Here is a 19,018-nt window from a genome sequence, read left to right on the forward strand (position 1 = left end):
GGGAGTGTTCAGATCTGAACTGTCGTATATGTTAGCATCTCAGAGATTTTGCCTGTGGGTGATCCAGTTCCAAATCTCATGCCCATTTGCAGTGGTATCACCACTGTTTTCCCTGCTGGCCATGAGCAAGCATTATTTAAATCACAGTCTTGGGCGGTCAGAGTTATTCCATACCCCATGCATTGTCAGAGGCTCAGTCGCAGTTCTTGGCTTCATGCAGATCCCAGCCTCTGCCAGTTGGGCTGCACTAAGCCCCTTTCTCAAACTGGCATTGAACCGAGTTGTGATTGTTTCTGCAGTCCCAGCTCCCTGCAGAACAAGTGGGTTTATGTCCTCTCGCAACAGTGGCTTTTTCTGAATTCATGTTCTACGGAGAGCTTTCTCTCCTACAACCCAAATGTTTTCATGCAAAAGCATAGTATCAGTTTTTTCTGTGTCTATGGAAGAGTATGATGTGAGAGCATATTCAGGGTTTTCTCACAATGGATGACCTTGATCCAGAAGTTCAACAAAGAAGGTAGATTTTGTCCTTCAGACTGTGCGTTTGCAAAGATTGGACATGGGTGAACATACACACACCAGAGATCTGGAGTCATGAAGTAAAGTGCTACACAAACGTTAAGAGATTAGGAGACGGGAGGCAGCAGAGCAACACGGATGCTGGATTTGGGGTCAGCAAACCCATGTTCAAGTCATAGCCTTGACCTTGACTGGTGTTTGGCCTTCGGCATACCAAATAACTTCTCCGCTTCATCCACAATACTTACATAATTATCGAGTTTCCAAGAACCGCTTGTCATGATGTCAGAGACATAGATTCCAGAACTCCAGCCCCTGAGGATTCAATAGGTCTATAGTGGGTCATGGGCTCTGCACATTTAGGAAGCAGCCCAGGTGATTCTGATAAACCTGTTCAATGGATCATACACCTGGAAAAACTGGCCAAAATATACATGGGCTTTTTTTTTTTCTTTGAGATGCTAGTTTTTGTTATATTCTTTGTATGTACCAGGATTGCTAATTGGATTCACCTAGATTGTTTGACACATTAATTCTACTTGAAATGGTGTTTTAAATTTGGGGGCAATGAGGACAAATTAAGTATTTCGTAAGGGAATAGCTGAATCTACGTTATCTAGTTATCAATATAAAGTTTCTTAACAAATAGTATAGTTCAAAAACTGTAATTAATATGCTAGTTTACCTATAGAGCAGACTTGATGTTAATTACCACTCCCACCTTTAAGGGAAATTAATAAACTCATAACACGAATGGCTAAGGAAGAATCTCTTCTGATTTGGGGCCAGATTCTACTTCTTATTCATCACCTGGCTTTCATTATCCAAGTTTTTATTCGATTATAGCTCAGCCAGTAGACACTGAATGGGTCATTGCCTCTTTCTCTCTTTTTCTGTTATTCACACCTTGCCCGGGACATTCTGTTTCAACCCCATAGGCTGAAAAATAGTACATCTATTGCTGTAGATATTTCTACTCATAATTTCCTTTCATGTAAACCCATGGTATATAAGAAATGTAGAAGATACTGATTCTCTTTCATTTTGCCTTAAGAGCCACTGTAAAAATACTCCCTTAAAAGCCTCAAAATTCAGTCTGAGGGTGAGATGATAGTCTTTATGTAAACTTTCTTATACATAGGAAAAGGATAATAATCTACACTGAGTGTTACGGGAAAACTCTGTTCCCTTATTTGAAGCCATTTCCTTTTTGGCTGTTTCCTCTTTCCCACTTTAAAACACCGCTCTTACTGTAATTACTAAAGTTAAAATTAACCACTTGGAAAAATAAGTTGCCCTCCTTAAAAGCACAGGGTTTTGTACATGCTGTTATTTTTGTTCATTTTTCCTGTGAATTGTAAGTTTTGAAAAGAATAAAGCATGAGAAAATTACCTGTGCTGTGACCCAATTCTCAAAGTTATATGGGCCACCTTACCCCATCCTACATAGATTCCAGGTGAAAAATTAAGAGAGGCCCTTTGCCACCGCTCCTCTTCCCTAGCAAATAGCTTAAAAAAAAATAGAAGATGTTGCCAAGCAAGTTTTTCACTTAAAAAAACTGAACCATTGGTGTAAGATAAATGAAAAAAAGAAAATGAGCATAATGCTTCTATTACATGCACTTAACCCACATTGACATCATCGTCAGCAGATGTATGCCCAAGTCTGGCCTAAGCTTCTGACATGGATTATCACTGAAGCACTGATGTGGTCTCCACTCCCACATATGGAGCTTTAGGTCTTTGTGGCTCACTTACAGAAACAGCATTGCTATACCTGAAAATGTTAATTAAGTTCAGACAACAATTTTTGAGGCATCTGCTATATACTAAGAACTGAAAACTTTTCTAGCCATTGAGAGAATCAAAATTAATAAATTCCATTATTTTTAATGGCAAAAACCACAATTTATTTTGCACCAGCTTAATATTATAATAATAATGACATGCTATAAATATTACATAGAGGTATGTGCAAGATGGTTTGGGTAGAAAAAAGGGAAAGTTTGTACCGAGGAGTGGTTTTGAAAAGTCTCAGTAAAGTTTTTGCAAAAATGACTTCTGAGATGATCATCAAAGAAATAGGAAATACAGAGAACAGAACATGCTACAATCTTCGTATCTTAATTATCTTAAAAGTCAGGGCTGCAAAGAATGTTTTCCTAACTGAATACAAGATAATTGTAAAAAGTGAAGGAGAACTGTCCACTGGCCCTGCTTGATCTGAAATCACTTTGGATGTTGCAGTTTGCTCATTTTCAAGACTATATAGTATGTCATTGAGAAATATTCCACAAATGTTTATCTGTTTTATTTTTCAAAGACACTTGGATTGTCTCTGGCTTGGGGCTATTGTGAAGAATTCTGCTGTGAATATTCTTGTATGAATCTCTTGGTGCACATGTGCATGAATTTCTATGGGCATTTACCTAGAAGTAAATCTACTGACTCGTAGGGTTTGCACAACTTCAAACTTAGTAGATAATGACAAACTGTTTTCCAAAGCAGCTGTTCCAATTAACACTCCACCAGTGTATGAGGATTTGCATGATTTTACATCCTCACCAAATAGTGTATCATTGGGTTTTTTATTTTTAAATTACACCCATACTAGTAATCTTAGTGATATTTTATCATGGTTTTAATTTGCATTTCTCTGATTATGAATTAGATTTAATACCTTTTCAGATGTTTTTGTCATTCAGATATCCTTTTTTGTTCGGTACCTATTCAAGTCTCTTGCCCATTTTTCTATTTACCCTTCATTTTTTCTTTATTGATTAGTAGGACACCTATACATTTGCTAATTACAGACCCTTTGCAAATAGCCTCTACTCTGCAGCTTGCCTTTGCACTCTCTTAATGATGACTTTTTTAAAAGACAGGCCAGGCACCGTGGCTCACGCCTGTAATCTCAGCACTTTGGGAGGCCGAAGCGGGCAGATCAGGAGGTCAGGAGATTGAGACCTACCTGGCCAACATGGTGAAACCCCATTTCTACTAAAATACAAAAAAAAAAAAAAAGAAAAAGAAAAATTAGCTGGGCATGGTGTTGTGCACCTGTAGTCCCAGCTACTCAGGAGGCTAAGGCAGGAGAATCTCTTGAACCCGGGAGGCAGCAGTTGCAGTGGGCCAAGATCGCGCCACTGCACTCCAGCCTGGTGACACAGCAAGATTCCGTCTCAAAAAAAATAAATAAAAAGACGTTCTTAATTTGTATATTGTCTAATTTAGGTATCTTTTCCTTTATGATTAGTACTTTTATTTGGCTTTTCTTCTTTGTATTCTCCTTAATACATCTATCTCACAGTCATAAAGATTTTTTCTTATGTTATCTTCTAGAAACTGTATTGTTTCACCTTTCATGTTACAACCTGTTATCTATCTAGAATTGAGCATCACCTTGCCTCACTGCTCTGTGGTACAAACGATTACATATGTGTCTTTCTTCTTCCAAACTTTCTATTCTATTCCATTGGTCTATTTTTCAATCTTTCCACCAACATCACACTGCCTGAACTGTTGTACCATTATAATATGTCTTGCCATACAGATAATGAGTCCTCTCTCCTTGTTCTCCTTCTTCAATGGTAGCCTGGCTCTTCGTGTTCTTTTGCATTTCCACATGCCTTCGAGAATCAACTTATCCATTCCTACACACATACTCCTGGGATTTTTATTGAGATTTCTTTGAATCTATAGATTGATTTGGGGAAAGAATGAACATCTTTAAAATATTGTCTTCCACTTATTTAGGTTTTTAATGTCTTTCACTAATAGTGTATACTTTACATAAATGTCTTGCCCATTTTTTGTTAGATTTATTTCTAAATACATGACCGTGTCCATGCTGTAGTAAAAGGTGTGATTTTTCAAACATTTCATTGTCTAATTGTGGCTGAAATATAAAAATACAATTGATTTTATAGAAACTTTGCAAAATTCACCAGTGCTAATAATTTATTTTAATATTCACAGTCATATTATTTATGAATAATCACAGTTTTATGTCTTCTCTTCCAATATGTATGCCATTAATTTACTTTCCTTGCTTAACTCCATTAGCTAAGCCCTCCAGTACAACAATGAATAGATACAGTAATAGTGGACATCATCAGTCTCAAAGGGAAAGGCTTCAAAACCTCACTCATATGCTGTGGGGTTTTATAGATAACTACACTTAATTAAATCAAGTAAGTTACCTTCTATTTTTAGTTTGCATTGTTATTTTAAAGTCCGGATCTGGCAGTTCCATCTCTGGAGCCTCTCATAAGCAGAGTTAAAAACAAGTGACAAACTGCAAGGAAACATTTGTGAGTTACAGAACAGAGGACTAACCTCCCTAAAGAATTCTGGTTGCATTGCCAGATTCCGTTTTCTCACACATGGTTCAAAACACTGGTCCTGACTATTGCGTCAGGAATGAAAGTTTCACCGTCTCATCAGCATGAATTAGATGAAAGACAGTCTTTTCAAAGGAATACATTTTTCATAAAGCCAAATGTATTCCTTTGAAAAGATTGTCTTTTCTTCTGTAGATACAGTCTCTCTAATTTTTAACAATAAAATACTACTTTCTAATAAATCAATGTTAAAATATATGGTAACTCAGAGTTTTAAAATCATCCTTATTTAACAAACTAAAACATTAGTAACTTTTGACAGGTTTCTCTAAATTCTTTAATTGAATTTATTTGGTCTAAGAAATGCAAAAATCTAGAAACCTCTGATCTAATGCATGTCAGAGATAGTCAGTGTATTGACAAAGAAAATGGAGCTGATGAATTAAGGAGATAAAGAGGAAGAAAAGGAATTTTTAGAAAATATGGAGGGAAAAAAGCTTTTAACCTGGGGACCAAGGTTGGATGTGTCAAATGCAGAAAACCAAGCAAGATGAGGACTATGAAAGAGCCACTGGATTTAGTGTCAAAAAGGATGATAGTGATTCTGATGAGAAGAATGTCAGCAGAGCAGCAAGGTCAAGATGGAAGCTATGGATTTAAAAATGAAAGTGTGGTAAGGAAGTGGAGACATTGACTTACTTGTATGGTTCTTCTGAGAAATTTAATTGTGAAGGGGACGAGAGTATATCTCAGTTTTACAGGCAGGCAGATATAACAGGATTTAGGTTGGTTGACTGGTTTGTTTTGAAGATGGGAGCTGTGCAATAGAGAGACAAAGATATGGAAAATAGCTGGGTGCAGTGGCTCATGCCTGTAATCCCAGCACTTTGGGAGGCTGAGGTGGGTGGATCACCTGAGGTCAGGAGTTCAAGACCAGCCTGATTGACATGGTGAAACCCCGTCTGTACTAAAAATACAAAAAAATTAGCTGAGTGTGTTGGCGCATGCCTGTAATTCCGGCTTCTTGGGAGGCTGAGGCAGGAGAATCACTTGAACCCTGGAGGCAGAGGTTGCAGTGAGCCGAGATGATGCCATTACACTCCAGCCTCAGCAACAAGAGTGAAAATCCATTTCAAAAAATACATATATATATTATATATATAAAATATAGGAAAGAAAGGAAACAATGAATGCAGAGTCTGAGAAAGCAAGGTTGAGTGGAGCACAGAACATAGACGGAAGGCTTTACTATGGGAAAGACAAGAGATCTTCATTCTTTGTGCATCACTAAAGAAGAATCCAGGGACTTGGTCTAGTCCTGTGCAGTTTCCATACACTCAGCATGAGCAGTCTATGTGGATGGTACCCACACTTATGTGAGGTGGGTCCTGCCCAAACATATACTGCAGCCTGGGATGCAGGTACATTCATAAGTTGATGGGAATAGAATCTGGGATAATTCCCACTCAGAGGAAGAACATCCAGTGAAAGTTCCATGGGACATAGCAGTCAATGAATCAGAGAAGAATTAAAAGAGAGAGGTGAAGGGACCAAGGTACCACCTTCTCTCCACATTTCCCAAACCAAGTTCCCATCAGGCTTCCCCTTGCCTGTCTCCTTCACAATCCCCCTTTCCATGGTCTTCTCCCCTTCACCCACCACACTGCCCATTCTCTCCATTCACTCGCCTCAGGCAGGCTTTAGGAAGAAGGTAGTCTCTCAACTCATGCAGAACGAGATGAATTTTACATACTGAAAGGTAAGATTTTAACCTAAAAGAATGCATCTCTAAAGGTGGAGTTTTGGCAGTTTACCAGTCAGCAGAAATAATACTTTTGGAAGAGAAGTCTTCCTTCTTCCCTTAAATCCCTTATAACCCACCAACGGCCACAGCATTCTGTTTGTGACCCACATAAAGACACCCAGGCAAGGAGGATGCGGGGCTGACATCCATCCCTGGTAAGGATGATGTTGGCAGTTTGAAATTCTCTTTTTTTCCAATATAAATGAAAATGTATTGAGCCTACACTCTGTTCCACGAAGTTAGGCATCATTTCCCCAAATCTGTCTTTCAAACATCAGGCAGTCATCTGAAGAAGGAGGGGGGTAATATTTTCTGCCCCTCTCCCCAAAAAAATCTGTGGGTAGGGTCCTGAGGGACTTTTACCAGCATGAAGTGGTTGCTTTGTCCCAGAAGAACACGACAGAAAATAGAGGTTGGGAGAAATTCCGTTAGGGCAGGAATCTCTGAAGTGGAAAGGAGGTGGGGTAAATATGTGTGAATGAAACTGGATCAAAATTCTGAATATAACGATTGATGTGGCCAAGAAACACCATCCAGGCAGGGAGCACCAAACAGTTGCATGAAAGGGTAAGACTGCCAAGTTTGGAAAACAACAACAACCACCAAGAGGCCAATTTCTCTTCACCTACCTTAACATAAAAGCCTTTTAAGAAAGACTTTCCTAGTTTTCTTCGAACAAACAAAAATTCATCTATCCAACAAAGGTGGGCTTTTGGTAAAACTGGCTCTTCGCAGAAGTAGGGGCAGGCTCTGGCCAGGTGCAATCAGCTGATGGAGCTGCTTCTCCTTGGCTCCTCAGTGGAGCTGCCCGGGATGGTGCTGCTGCCCCGCTCAGAGATCCCAGCCCCTGAGTTCCCGGTAGTGATGGACGCTGTCTGCCTTGCTGACTGACAACAAAATGTAGCACATAGTAGGCACTTAGTTAACATTTCTGGATGCTAAATGAATGTTCCCTCTGGTGCTGCAGTTAATTGGCTCTTTGGAGCAGATGGCACAGGCTTCGCCGGCAATTTCTATAGCCCCCCTGAGGCACCATTGCCATCCTCAGTGACCAGGTCGTCTGACGTGGGTTAAACACTACTAAGCGTGATGCACTCCTCCTTGGCATATATCCCCCTGGAGCCATCGCCCCTGGTGTTAGAGCCAGAACATCTGGCTGAGAGGATACAGGCTTTCTTCAGCTTTATGTAGGACTAGCATTGGCAGAGAAATAGAGAAAGCAAAAAGGGACTTGTATATCTCCAACAATTCTTAAACTGAGGACCTGAAAGATGATTCTCACCTGTTGTTTCCCAATAATCCAGGGAAAGTGTTGATGGACAGCAAAAAATAGCCTTGAGCAGCAGTCCAGTTGGCTTTCAAAGGCCATCTAAACGTCATTTTAAAATCTCTTGGCACAGACACGTCCAGAATATTGACCAGAAGACAGAAGAAGGGTGATTACTGAGCAATTCTCTGTCATATGTTCGAGCCTCCTCTCAGCTGTGTGTTTGGCAGGGGTCCCATAGAAACCACTGCAGAAGCCATCAGCACTGCTACCATGCGGGCAGCCTCCATTTTTATAATCCCCAAGCTTCAGTAAAAACTGTCTCTTTCCACTTCCACAGATAGCAGGAAGACTAGACCACAGAATACACTTTCTACAGAGAGCTAGTGATTCTTTCCTCACTATGTACCAAGTACAGCAGGGGTTCTTAATTATTATTTAATTTGTATAATGACAGAGTGGAATGATAAATGAAGTGCATGAAAGACTAAAAAATAATTTCTCATCAGAATAACAGCCTAAATCTGCTGCTTTGGGAAGCTTAAATTTTGAAAAGGGCTCTTCCTTCCATTCCTTTTTTTAAAATTTCTAAATGGCCCATTAATTCACATGTTCATTTAAAAAAATTACTGAGCACCAAGTAAGACACTAAGTTAGACAATAGAGATAGAAGCCATGGAGAGAAAAGGGTGGGGAATACATTGTATTCATTTATTCTCCTTATACATAAAATTTGTGCTTTGAAATGTCTTCAGGAAGATGCCACTCTGGGGTGGAAAATAGGGAATGACAAGAAATGCAGTCGGCAGGTTCTATTCATACATGTTCAGTCTCTTCCTCCCCTTCTTTGTCCACACTTGTTAGATGCAACTCAATTTTTCTTCTAGGGAAAAGGAAACCATCTTGATGCCTTTTATTTGTGACAGTTGATTGCTTGTTTGCCCCTGCTGCCTAGATGTTCTGCATATGTGAGATGAGCATTTAGTTAGGTCCAGCCCTCAAAGAACTCACAGTCAGCCAGGCGCGGTGGCTCACGCCTGCAATCTCAGCACTTTGGGAGGCCGAAGCGGGTGGATGATTTGAGGTCAGGAGCTCGGGACCAGCCTGACCAATATGGTGAAACCCCATGTCTACTAAATATACAAAAATTAGCCGGGCATGGTGGCGTGTGTCTGTAGTCCCAGCTACTGGGGAGGATGAGACAGGAGAATTGCTTGAACCCGGGCGGCGGAGGTTTCAGTGAGCCGAGATTGTGCCACTGCACTCCAGCCTGGGTGACAGGGCAAGACTCCAATTCAAGAAGAAAAAAAAAAGCAACTCATAGTTATTTTCATAATAAATCCTGGAAGGAAACACCACATGCCACCTTCAAAAGATCCTACTCACATCGCCTCACCTCTCTATTTCAAAATTCTCTTTAATCGAATGCTTAATTGCTTCTTCTAAACATTAAGAAAATATTATTGGGAGGTTGTAATGACATTTTCCTTGGTTATTTATCATTTACAGTCCTCCTTCAGCTTTCAAAAGAGATTTGAAATAAAATAAAAATCATACATGTGATATGGCTTTTAAGATGGAATAACATAAAGAAGTAGGGGAAGCTTTTATTTTAGTCCCTATTATTTCTTTCAGAGAAGTCACATAAAAAATCATGAAATGCTGAGGCACAGCAAGCTTCCATTTTACATAGAGTTTCCTTCTTAACATTCTATTTTCTTACCTTGTATGGAAATTGCCTGTGTGCCGACATTAACCCAGGGTTACCATGGGCCAGGCGCTCTCCCCACTTCATAAGCATCAGCTTGTCTAGTCCCCAAAATACACCCACAAGGGAGATGCTCTCATTAATTCTACTTTAAATGTGAGGAAACTAAGATTTAAAGAGGTTAAGTAGCTTGCTCAAGGTCACACAGCTAGTGAGTGGCAGAGAGAATTCTAATCCAGGTCTGAGTGTCTCTGAGGTGCGTTATCACTAACGAATGTGTTTAAATAGTGGGTCACATCCAATTAGTGGATCATGAAATCAACTTAGAGGCATGTGATCCCTTCACAACTGAATAAGATAGAACAGCAATGATTAAAGCTCATCCCACATAACTTTAAAAGAGTGATATTTCAGGAAATTTTGTTTTCATTATGTGGATGTGGGTGTGGGTGTGGGCATGAGTGTGCATGGTTGTGTGCTAGTGTGTGTGGGTGTGAGAGTAAGTGTGGGGGTGTAGGTGTGTGTTGGGAGCGTGGGTATGGCTGGGTGCATGCTGGATTGTGATATAAAATATATTTCTAACTGTAAATTACTTCCTTTAAAAATTTCTAAGCCACTACACGAAGATATATTGACTCTCTCATTCATGTTCCAAACACAGGAGGACTACTTATTTTTATAAATCTGCCTCCTATAGAAATCTTTACAAGCAAGAAATTAAGGGATTTTAAAATCTGTGATACAGTATGCCTCTCCCTGCGTGAACAGGCTTAACAAGCCAACCCCAGCACCATGCAGCGGAGAAGTCTTCCTAAAATAGTCACAGACTTGACTGGTCTTATGCCTAGTTGCCGGTAGTAAATCTTTCATCCACTACTGCAGCAATAGCAGAGAAAATAATTTTTGCTTTTGTAAGAACAAAATGTCAATGAGCAAAAAAGCATCCAAAAGCCACGCTCTGAGTCTTCCTCCTCAGTCAGAAAAGACCCAGAAGTTGTGGCCACACCAGCCTCCGAGAGTGTGCACCAGCACACCCGGCTGCCCCCAGAGAGGGCCAGAGGCTCTGCTTTTCCATGCTTGCTGGATCTCCAGGGTCATCAGGACTAAACAACTCAAGCTGAAATGATCTACTCATCCTCCCTAATGACATCACTAAAAGCTTAATGTGCACTTGTAATTCAGACATAGCTTTGTTGCCTAAACTCCAACTCCTGCCCTTTAACAAATGACATCATTTGTTAATGAGAGCAGCAGGTTCTACCTCCTTTAGGAGAGTCTCCTGAGGGGCTTCTCTACAAGGCAGCATTTGCTTGGAGGGCTCAGGCCTCACAAGTGCATTTTCCCAAGAACCAAAGTAGACGTGCCTTCATGTTCTCAGTCATTTCCTCATCTTTATTTGGGGATATTAATGCCAAACATACACAGTTGCCATTAACATCAAATCAAGTAACTAGGAAATGCCCAGCACAAAGTAGATGATGTTCCTACTGAAGTTTGTTCCTTATCCTTCTGCTATGTTAAAAATATCGTCTCCCACACCCGCCCAAGGGAATTCTGGGTCATGATGCCAGACTTCAGCCAAAGTGCATGGTTAGGAGCACTTTGCCTACATCCCTCATTCCCTTCAATGAGTAACGATGACCTATAGACAGTCCTGTGTCTACACTCTCCTTAAATCAATTTCTGTGAAGTTCCAATTTTTTTTTTTTTTTGAGACTGAGTCAAGCTCTGTCGCCCAGGCTGGAGTGCAGTGGTGCCATCTTGGCTCACTGCAACCTCCGCCCCCCAAGTTCATGCAACTCTTCTGCCTCAGCCTCCTGAGTAGCTAGGACTGCAGCACATGCCACCATGCCTGACTAATTTTTGTATTTTTAGTAGAGATGGGGTTTCACCATGTTGGCCAGGCTGGTCTCAAACTGCTGGCCTCAAGTAATTTCCCCACTTCGGCCTCAAAGTGCTGGGATTACAGGCGTGAGCTACTGCACCTGGACAGAACTCTTTTTTAAAAAAAAAACATGACTTCTGTAATTTTATTAGCCAACTTACAAACATGTCTCTCTATTTTCTGAAAAGTATCCTCTCAAAATTGAAAGAATATCTCTTACATCTAAATTGCTAGAATTGTTTTGGTCATCCTATCCATAGATATAGTACTTTTGTAAATGTCAATTATATTTATTTTCTTTAATTTCTTATTCAACTCAGCAGTTATTCAACTATCATTGGTCTTCTCTTATGTACCCTGCACCAGAAGATTGTTTCTAACTAGTCCTGATTTATAATCCTTGAAATGCAGATTCCTGAATTGATTGACAGTCTCATAGTGCAATGGCTAAGGGTGCGCCTACGGGGTCAGAGGGAGGATTCAAAGCCACCCTGTGTCACTTCCCAGACAAACCACTGCACACAAGATATATAACTTCCCTAATCCCAAAACATGAAGGATACTATCGCCCATACCATAGGCTGGCTGAAAGATTAACAATGATAACCACAGTGTGAAGTGTCTGGCAAACAGTAGACCCAGTAGACACGATAGATGAGTGTTCAACGTTCAATTCTAGTTCCCCTCTTTCTAATGTGTTCCTGGATTTCTCTCTAACTCATACTTAAACTCTCCTTTTGCAGGTATATTTTTATCATGTCACCTCAAGTCCTTCTTGTAAAAGATTAATAAGTAAATACATCTACCCATTTGACCTTATTAGCTCATGGTTTTACCTTTCTGTTTCCAAGGGTGGATGACTCCTTGATTTCATACAAAACTAGGACAATACATCTGGTTTTGTTTATGATTACCTTGTGGAAGTGAATTCAAAATGAACCTGGATTCTGTTCTTGATATAGCTGGTGTTGGGTGTGATTATGGTTGTTTAAAATGTTATCATTGGCCAGGTGAGGTGGCTCACACCTGTAATCCCAGCACTTTGGGAGGCCAAGGTGGGCAGATGACGTGGTCAGGAGTTTGAGACCAGCCTGGCCAACATGGTGAAACCCCGTCTCTACTAAAAATACAAACATTAGCCAGGTGTGGTGGTTCACGTCTGTAATCCCGGCTACTCGGGAGGCTGAGGCAGGAGAATCGCTTGAATTTGGGAGGCAGAGGTTGCAGTGAGCTGAGATCATGCACTCCAGCCTGGCATCAGAGCGAGACTCCATCTAAAAATAAAAAATAAAAAATAAAGTTGTCAAGAATATTATTCAGAGAAATTGTGCACTAAGAATAATACCAGATGAACTCAACTCATATAGTTCTCGTGAAAATTAAATGGGACAACACGGAGAGAGCTTGGCCATGGTAACACTTTATTTTTGCCCCTTCTTTCATGTAGATTTTGCACTGACTCAAGGTAGCATGATCACTCCTTCATGCCAAAAAGGATATTTTCCCTGTGGGAATCTTACCAAGTGCTTACCCCGAGCTTTTCACTGTGATGGCAAGGATGACTGTGGGAACGGGGCGGACGAAGACAACTGTGGTGAGTGCTCCCCTCGGCTCCGAATGTGTGCCTCACTTTATGAACACCCCAAAACGGTGGGTCGGTTGGATAATGATTGTGATAAACTAGGAAAGCTGATTTGGTGTTCTGTAGGGACTTTGAAACACAAATAATGACTCCCCAATGTATTTGTGATAACGATCTGAATTTTTGTAGGTAGAGGTTACTTAAGTCAGAAATACGGTATCATAAAATATTATATTTTATAAAAATAAAATTATATTTGAAAAGCTACTTCAATACTCATATTTTAATTATAAGGGGTTTTCTATGACTACCTCCTTATGGCTGGCAATTTGGTTCAGCTTCAAGAATATTCATAAAGTGGCCGGGCGCGGTGGCTCATGCCTGTAATCCCAGCGCTTTGGAAGGCCGAGGCAGGTGGCTCACCTGAGGTCAGGAGTTCGAGATCAGCCTGGCCAACACGGTGAAATCCCGTCTCTACTGAAAATACAAAAAAAAAAAAAAATTAGCTGGCTGTGGTGGCAGGTGCCTGTAATCCCAGCTACTCGGGAGGCTGAGGCAGGAGAATTGCCTGAACCCAGGAGGCAAGGTTGCGGTGAGCCGAGATGGTGCCACTGCACTCCAGCCTGGGCAACAAGAGCAAAACTCCATCTCAAAAAAAAAAAAAAATGCATAAAGTGTGAATGGGCCTAGCTAGAGAATTGATAGAACAGACCTATACTGAGTGCCCGCTATGTGCCAGGAGCTCTCCAAATCAGTGGGACACAGTGAGCTCAAGGGAGACAAGTGTCTTGACCTTGTGGAATTCACATGGGCAATGTGAACTAAGATGATGATAAACCTATATGTAAGAAAATCAATAATCTGAGTGATAAGTAAGGAAATGAAACAGGGTAATGAGATAGAAAGTAACTTGGAGGGAGGGATACTTCAAGGATGTAACCAGAGAAAATCTTTTTAAAATGATGACATTAGGATTGAGAACTAAATAAAAAAAGAAAGAAAGAAAGATGCTATGAAATATTCTGGAGGGGCAGAATTCCAGGCAAAGGCAACATCAAGTGCAAAGGCCCAAGGCTGACTGAAACAGAATGATGTGTTTGATGGTGTGTGGCTCAAGCAGAGAGAACAGGGGTATACACATGGAATGAAGGGGTAACCAGAGACCAGATCCCAGAGCATCTTACAGGCCAATTTCACCTCTGTTTATTGAAACCTAAGAAATATTTTTCTCTGGAGGAAACTGATGCCAAGAGAGGCTGACATGTCTAGTTAATCCAAAAGAATCCTGTGTGTTTTCTCCCACAGAGAGCTACCTCTCTTCAGCACTGCCCAACCATCCATCAAAGTGGGGCAGCAAAGCCCACAGCATGCATCTCTAGAATCTCCTGTCCTGCCCCTGGGTACTCAGGCATGCCTCCCTCTGAAGGACACAGCCTCTATCCACACTTCCCGTGGATCACTTCTATTCATTCTTTAGGGCCCGGTTTAAGTGTCTCCTCCTCCAGGAGGGCTTCCCTGGCCCCCCGAAGCTGTATCACCAGTCTAGGATGGCTGCAATTTCTCTGTTATCACAGCACCCTGGGTGTATCTGTACCCTGCACAAAGTAGAATGCCTTATCTTTTCAGTGTTGTTGTTGTTGTTGTTTGTTTGTTTGTTTGTTTTTGAGATGGAGTCTTGCTCTTGTTGCCCAGGCTGGAGTTCAATGGCGTGATCTCGGCTCACTGCAACATCTGCCTCCCGGGTTCAAGCGATTCTCCTGCCTCAGCTTCATGAGTAGCTGGGATTACAGGTGCCCTCCACCATGCCCAGCTAATTTTTGTGTATTTTTAATAGAGATGGGGTTTCACCATGTTGGCCGGGCTGGTCTGGAACTCCTGACCTTAGGTGATTCGCCCGCCTCAGCCTTGCAAAGTGCTGAGATTATGGGCATGAGCCACTGCACCCGGCCCTTATCATTGTATTTATCTTCCTAGACAGGAACTCCTTGAGAAGAGGCCTGAGTCTTATCACCAGAGCTTAGAGCAGTAGAGTACACAGCAGGTACTCAGTCAGTGCTCAGTTTTGGGGGCAACTCTCTGGATGCCAATGGGCAAGTTACTCAAATTCTCATCCTTTCCTCTTTGCTGCATGGGAATCAGAAGCCATGAATGTTTACCCATGAGGATTTCTGAACCCAAATTAAATAATGCAAGTGAGGGAGCATCATAGTAGCATCACTGAGAATATTAATAAGAAATAGAAATAAAGATTCCAAGGATCAAAGCAGACTGTGGGCAATTATTTTAATTTACTTAGGTATTTGTGTGAACTTCAGTGTCTTACATTATAATGCATATTTTATTATTTTGTAACATATACTGAAATAACAATACTTCACAATTAGGCCTCCTTTTTTAAAAATATGATTTACCAAAAAGAAGAGGAAAATTTGGCAAATAAATTATATTTACATATGACAAATTGACATTAATATATGACAAATGGAGGAAATGTTATTTTACTCAAAAACCTTTATTTATTTATTTACTTGAGACGGGGTCTCCGTCTGTCACCCAGGCTGGAGTGCAATGCCACGATCACGGCTCACTGCAGCTGTGACCTCCCGGGCTCAAGCTATCCTCCCACCTCAGTCTCCCAAGTAGCTAGGACTACAGTGCGCACCACCACACCCAGTTAATTTTTTATGTTTTGTAAAGAGAGGGTCTCCCTCTGTTTCCCAAGCTGGTCTTGAACGTCTACATGCAAGTGATCCTCCCACCTCAGCCTCCCAAAGTGCTGAGGTTACAGACGAGCGCCACTGCACCCAGAAAAAAGCCTTTATTTTAAGAAACTTTGCTTTTGCTTTATTAAAAAAAAGTCAGATGACATAAATGTTATCAGAACTCAATATATCTATCAAGTATGTTTCTATATATACAGCAGTATGCACGTGACAAAAAAAATTCAGATATTTTCTTCAGAGGTCCTCAAAATTAAGGTCAAACATGGAAAATGTCAGTATTAGAAATAGATGATATTTTCCAAGACATTTATATTTATGTAAAATAATTATATACTTGCATTGCAAATTTTATGATACATACATTTGGAGTATTTTTCACGTAAAAAAGGGACACCTTGCAGATGTTTGTCTAACTTTTTCTCTCTTACTATGTATTTAAAATATCAATAATTCTATTACTTAAACATATTTCAGTTTAAAATCATTACCAAATTGTTAAACTTTTGTCAGATGGTATTTAATTTCTAGAATAAGTGACACATCTCAATCACCATTTCACAGGTGACACTAGTGGATGGGCGACCATATTTGGCACAGTCCATGGAAATGCTAACAGCGTGGCCTTAACACAGGAGTGCTGTAAGTGGTTTTGATTCAAGACAGTATCAGCTTTGTGAAAAACATGATTTGTGATGCACAGATTTATATGGGTAATGTGACAAATTCCCTTCAGAATTTCCATTTTAGTTCAATGTATTTCACTGGCTAACAGGTCTGCTGTCTGCCTGTGATTGGAAAGATAGAAAAAGAAAACAACCATCTCCATTTATGCTATTTTCATGCATTACTCTCTGATTGCAAGAATATATAAGTATTGAATAATTGTGACAAATAGTAAAGTTCTTATTACTTTTAACTATTTTCTTCAAGAAAGATGTTAGGCACTGAGAGGACAATGATGACTAAGATGGAGTTCTAACCCACAAATATCTCACATGTAGCAGGAAAGACAGCTCTTTACAAAAGCAGTGATGATATAATATTATTGCTAAAAGAGAGGAATAATGTTTGCACCAGGGAATGGGGAAGCCCATTGGAAGAAATGATGGCTGTGCTGAGGATGGGGAAAGATTCCCAGAGAGGATAACATTTGAAATGGACTTTGAAGTCTATGGATGAAGGAAAGGATATGAGCTGACAGGATGAGCAGGGGAGCAAGATCAGCAAAACACTGGGGTCAGAAGATGCCCAGCAGGCTGCAAGATGCCTTTTCACAACCATTCTGAGTGCATGAGGTGGAGGGGCAGGAGCCGAGCCTAGAAGGCTGGTGCTAGCCCATGAAGGGTTTTGGTGTACACCTTGAAGTGTGGCCTCTATCCCATAGATAGAATTTTAGGGGCATGTGTGTATATGTAGAGACATAGATATATAATTAGGAAGATGAATGTACAATTACATACATTAGTATGTATATGTAAATGTATGTATATAACACATATATCAAATACTACACTAATAGTATTTTATGTACTCTATAATACCAGTTTATAATTACCACATATATTTTATTATACACAAGAATATTCTGTATGAAAATTAGAAAGTAAAAAAGGATAAGATTAAAAATAAATATAACCAAAAGTTCTACTATTTTCTACCTGACCCAGAATGAGTTGTCTTGCCCACATCCCATTTTAAAGGTTACTACTGTATAGAATGGGCAATCATCATAGTTTTGGGCCTTATGTTTGTTTGGTTTGGTCTTATATTTATTTCATTTTTTAATGAGGAGGAAGAGCACGTGATCAGAAATGTATGTGAGGAAGATTATTTCACTGGAATTGCAGAGAATGGATTAGAGCAGTGAGTCTCAGCCACAGCAACAGTGCCAGCAAAGAATGTTTGACAGTGTCTGGAGACTTTTTTTGTTGTTTTTGAGACAGAGTCTCACTCTGTTGCCCAGGAGGGAGTGTAGTGATACAATCACAGCTCACTGCAGCCTCAAACCTCCCAGGCTCAACTGATCCTTCCAACTCAGCCTCCTGAGTAGCTGGGACCACAGAAGTGCACCACCATGCCTGGCTAATTTTCATATTCTTTGTAGAGATGGGGTCTTGCCATGTTGCCCAGGCTGGTCTCAAACTGCTGGGCTCAAGCAATCCACCCATCTCAGCCCCCCAAAGTGTTGGGATTACAGGCGTGAGCCACCCATGCCCAGCCTGGAGACACTTTTGGTCGTCCTGATGGAAGAGGGTGGGTTGCTGCTGGCATCTAGTGGGTAAAGGCCAGGGCTACTGCTGAACATCCTACAATGCAAAGGACAGCCTCCCATGACAAAGAACGATTGATCCAAAATGTCAATCATGTTCAGATAGAGGAGAAAGAATGATGATAAAAGAGATACTGGTTATTATGTTTATTCCAATCCCCAGAAAATGCCATTGAGAAGATTGAGGTAGAGAGAGATGCAAAAGGCGTTTCAGAAAAAGAATCCACAGAATCATGGGGGCATGACTGGCTTGCAGGTGATGGAGGGTGAACAGTTAATGCTCACATTTCTGGTTTTGACAACACACCCAGCTTGACCATATGAAATTTTTCTATTGGTAAATAAGTTTCCAACCACAGGTTTTCAATTTAATCATATAACCACTATTTCAATGGTGGTTATGTCAATAAACATTGACGTAAGCATATGAAAGTTATCTTTAGGAAGTTGAGCTAATTAACATATATGTATAGACAACATAAAATATTTTCCAAAATGTATACACTAAAAGCATCTTTTACATTAAGTACTCAGTAGAAGTTTGTTGGTTTTACTAATTAAATTCAGTAAAATTTATTTTTAAAATAACATTTGGATAAAAGTGATCTAAAAGAGCAGGGCAACTGAAAAGAACTTATAATTACATTAAAATAAATAACAAAATAAATTCAAAAATAACTCTCACATTCTTAGCTCTATCAGTACAAATATTCATAGGCTCCGAGGAGAAATCAGACTCCAGAAATACTTGCTCTCTCTCTCAAAGCCTCTCTCTCTCTCCTCTGCCCTCGTCTGTCTCTCTCTCTTTCACACACACACACACACACACACACACACATACACAGTGACTGTCATATGGACCAGCTTGGCCTGGCTTCTCCTTAGATTTCTCACTCCTTTACATGCCATTATCTTAGT

At 40.4% G+C, this 19,018-nt stretch overlaps 1 protein-coding gene across 2 annotated transcripts in view; it reads left to right on the forward strand.

Moving 5' to 3' along the window:
• Nucleotides 1–19,018, forward strand: part of RXFP2 (relaxin family peptide receptor 2) — a 63,280-nt gene that overhangs the window by 5,812 nt on the left and 38,450 nt on the right. For both annotated transcript variants that reach the window (XM_054446714.2, XM_054446715.2), the window contains exons 2-3: nt 12,974–13,120; nt 16,393–16,470. In XM_054446714.2, coding sequence (XP_054302689.1) covers nt 12,974–13,120; nt 16,393–16,470 — 225 coding nt within the window. The remainder of the gene's footprint in view (nt 1–12,973; nt 13,121–16,392; nt 16,471–19,018) is intronic.

This window comes from Pongo pygmaeus, chromosome 14, assembly GCF_028885625.2.
Source record: "Pongo pygmaeus isolate AG05252 chromosome 14, NHGRI_mPonPyg2-v2.0_pri, whole genome shotgun sequence".
NCBI lineage: Eukaryota > Metazoa > Chordata > Mammalia > Primates > Hominidae > Pongo > Pongo pygmaeus.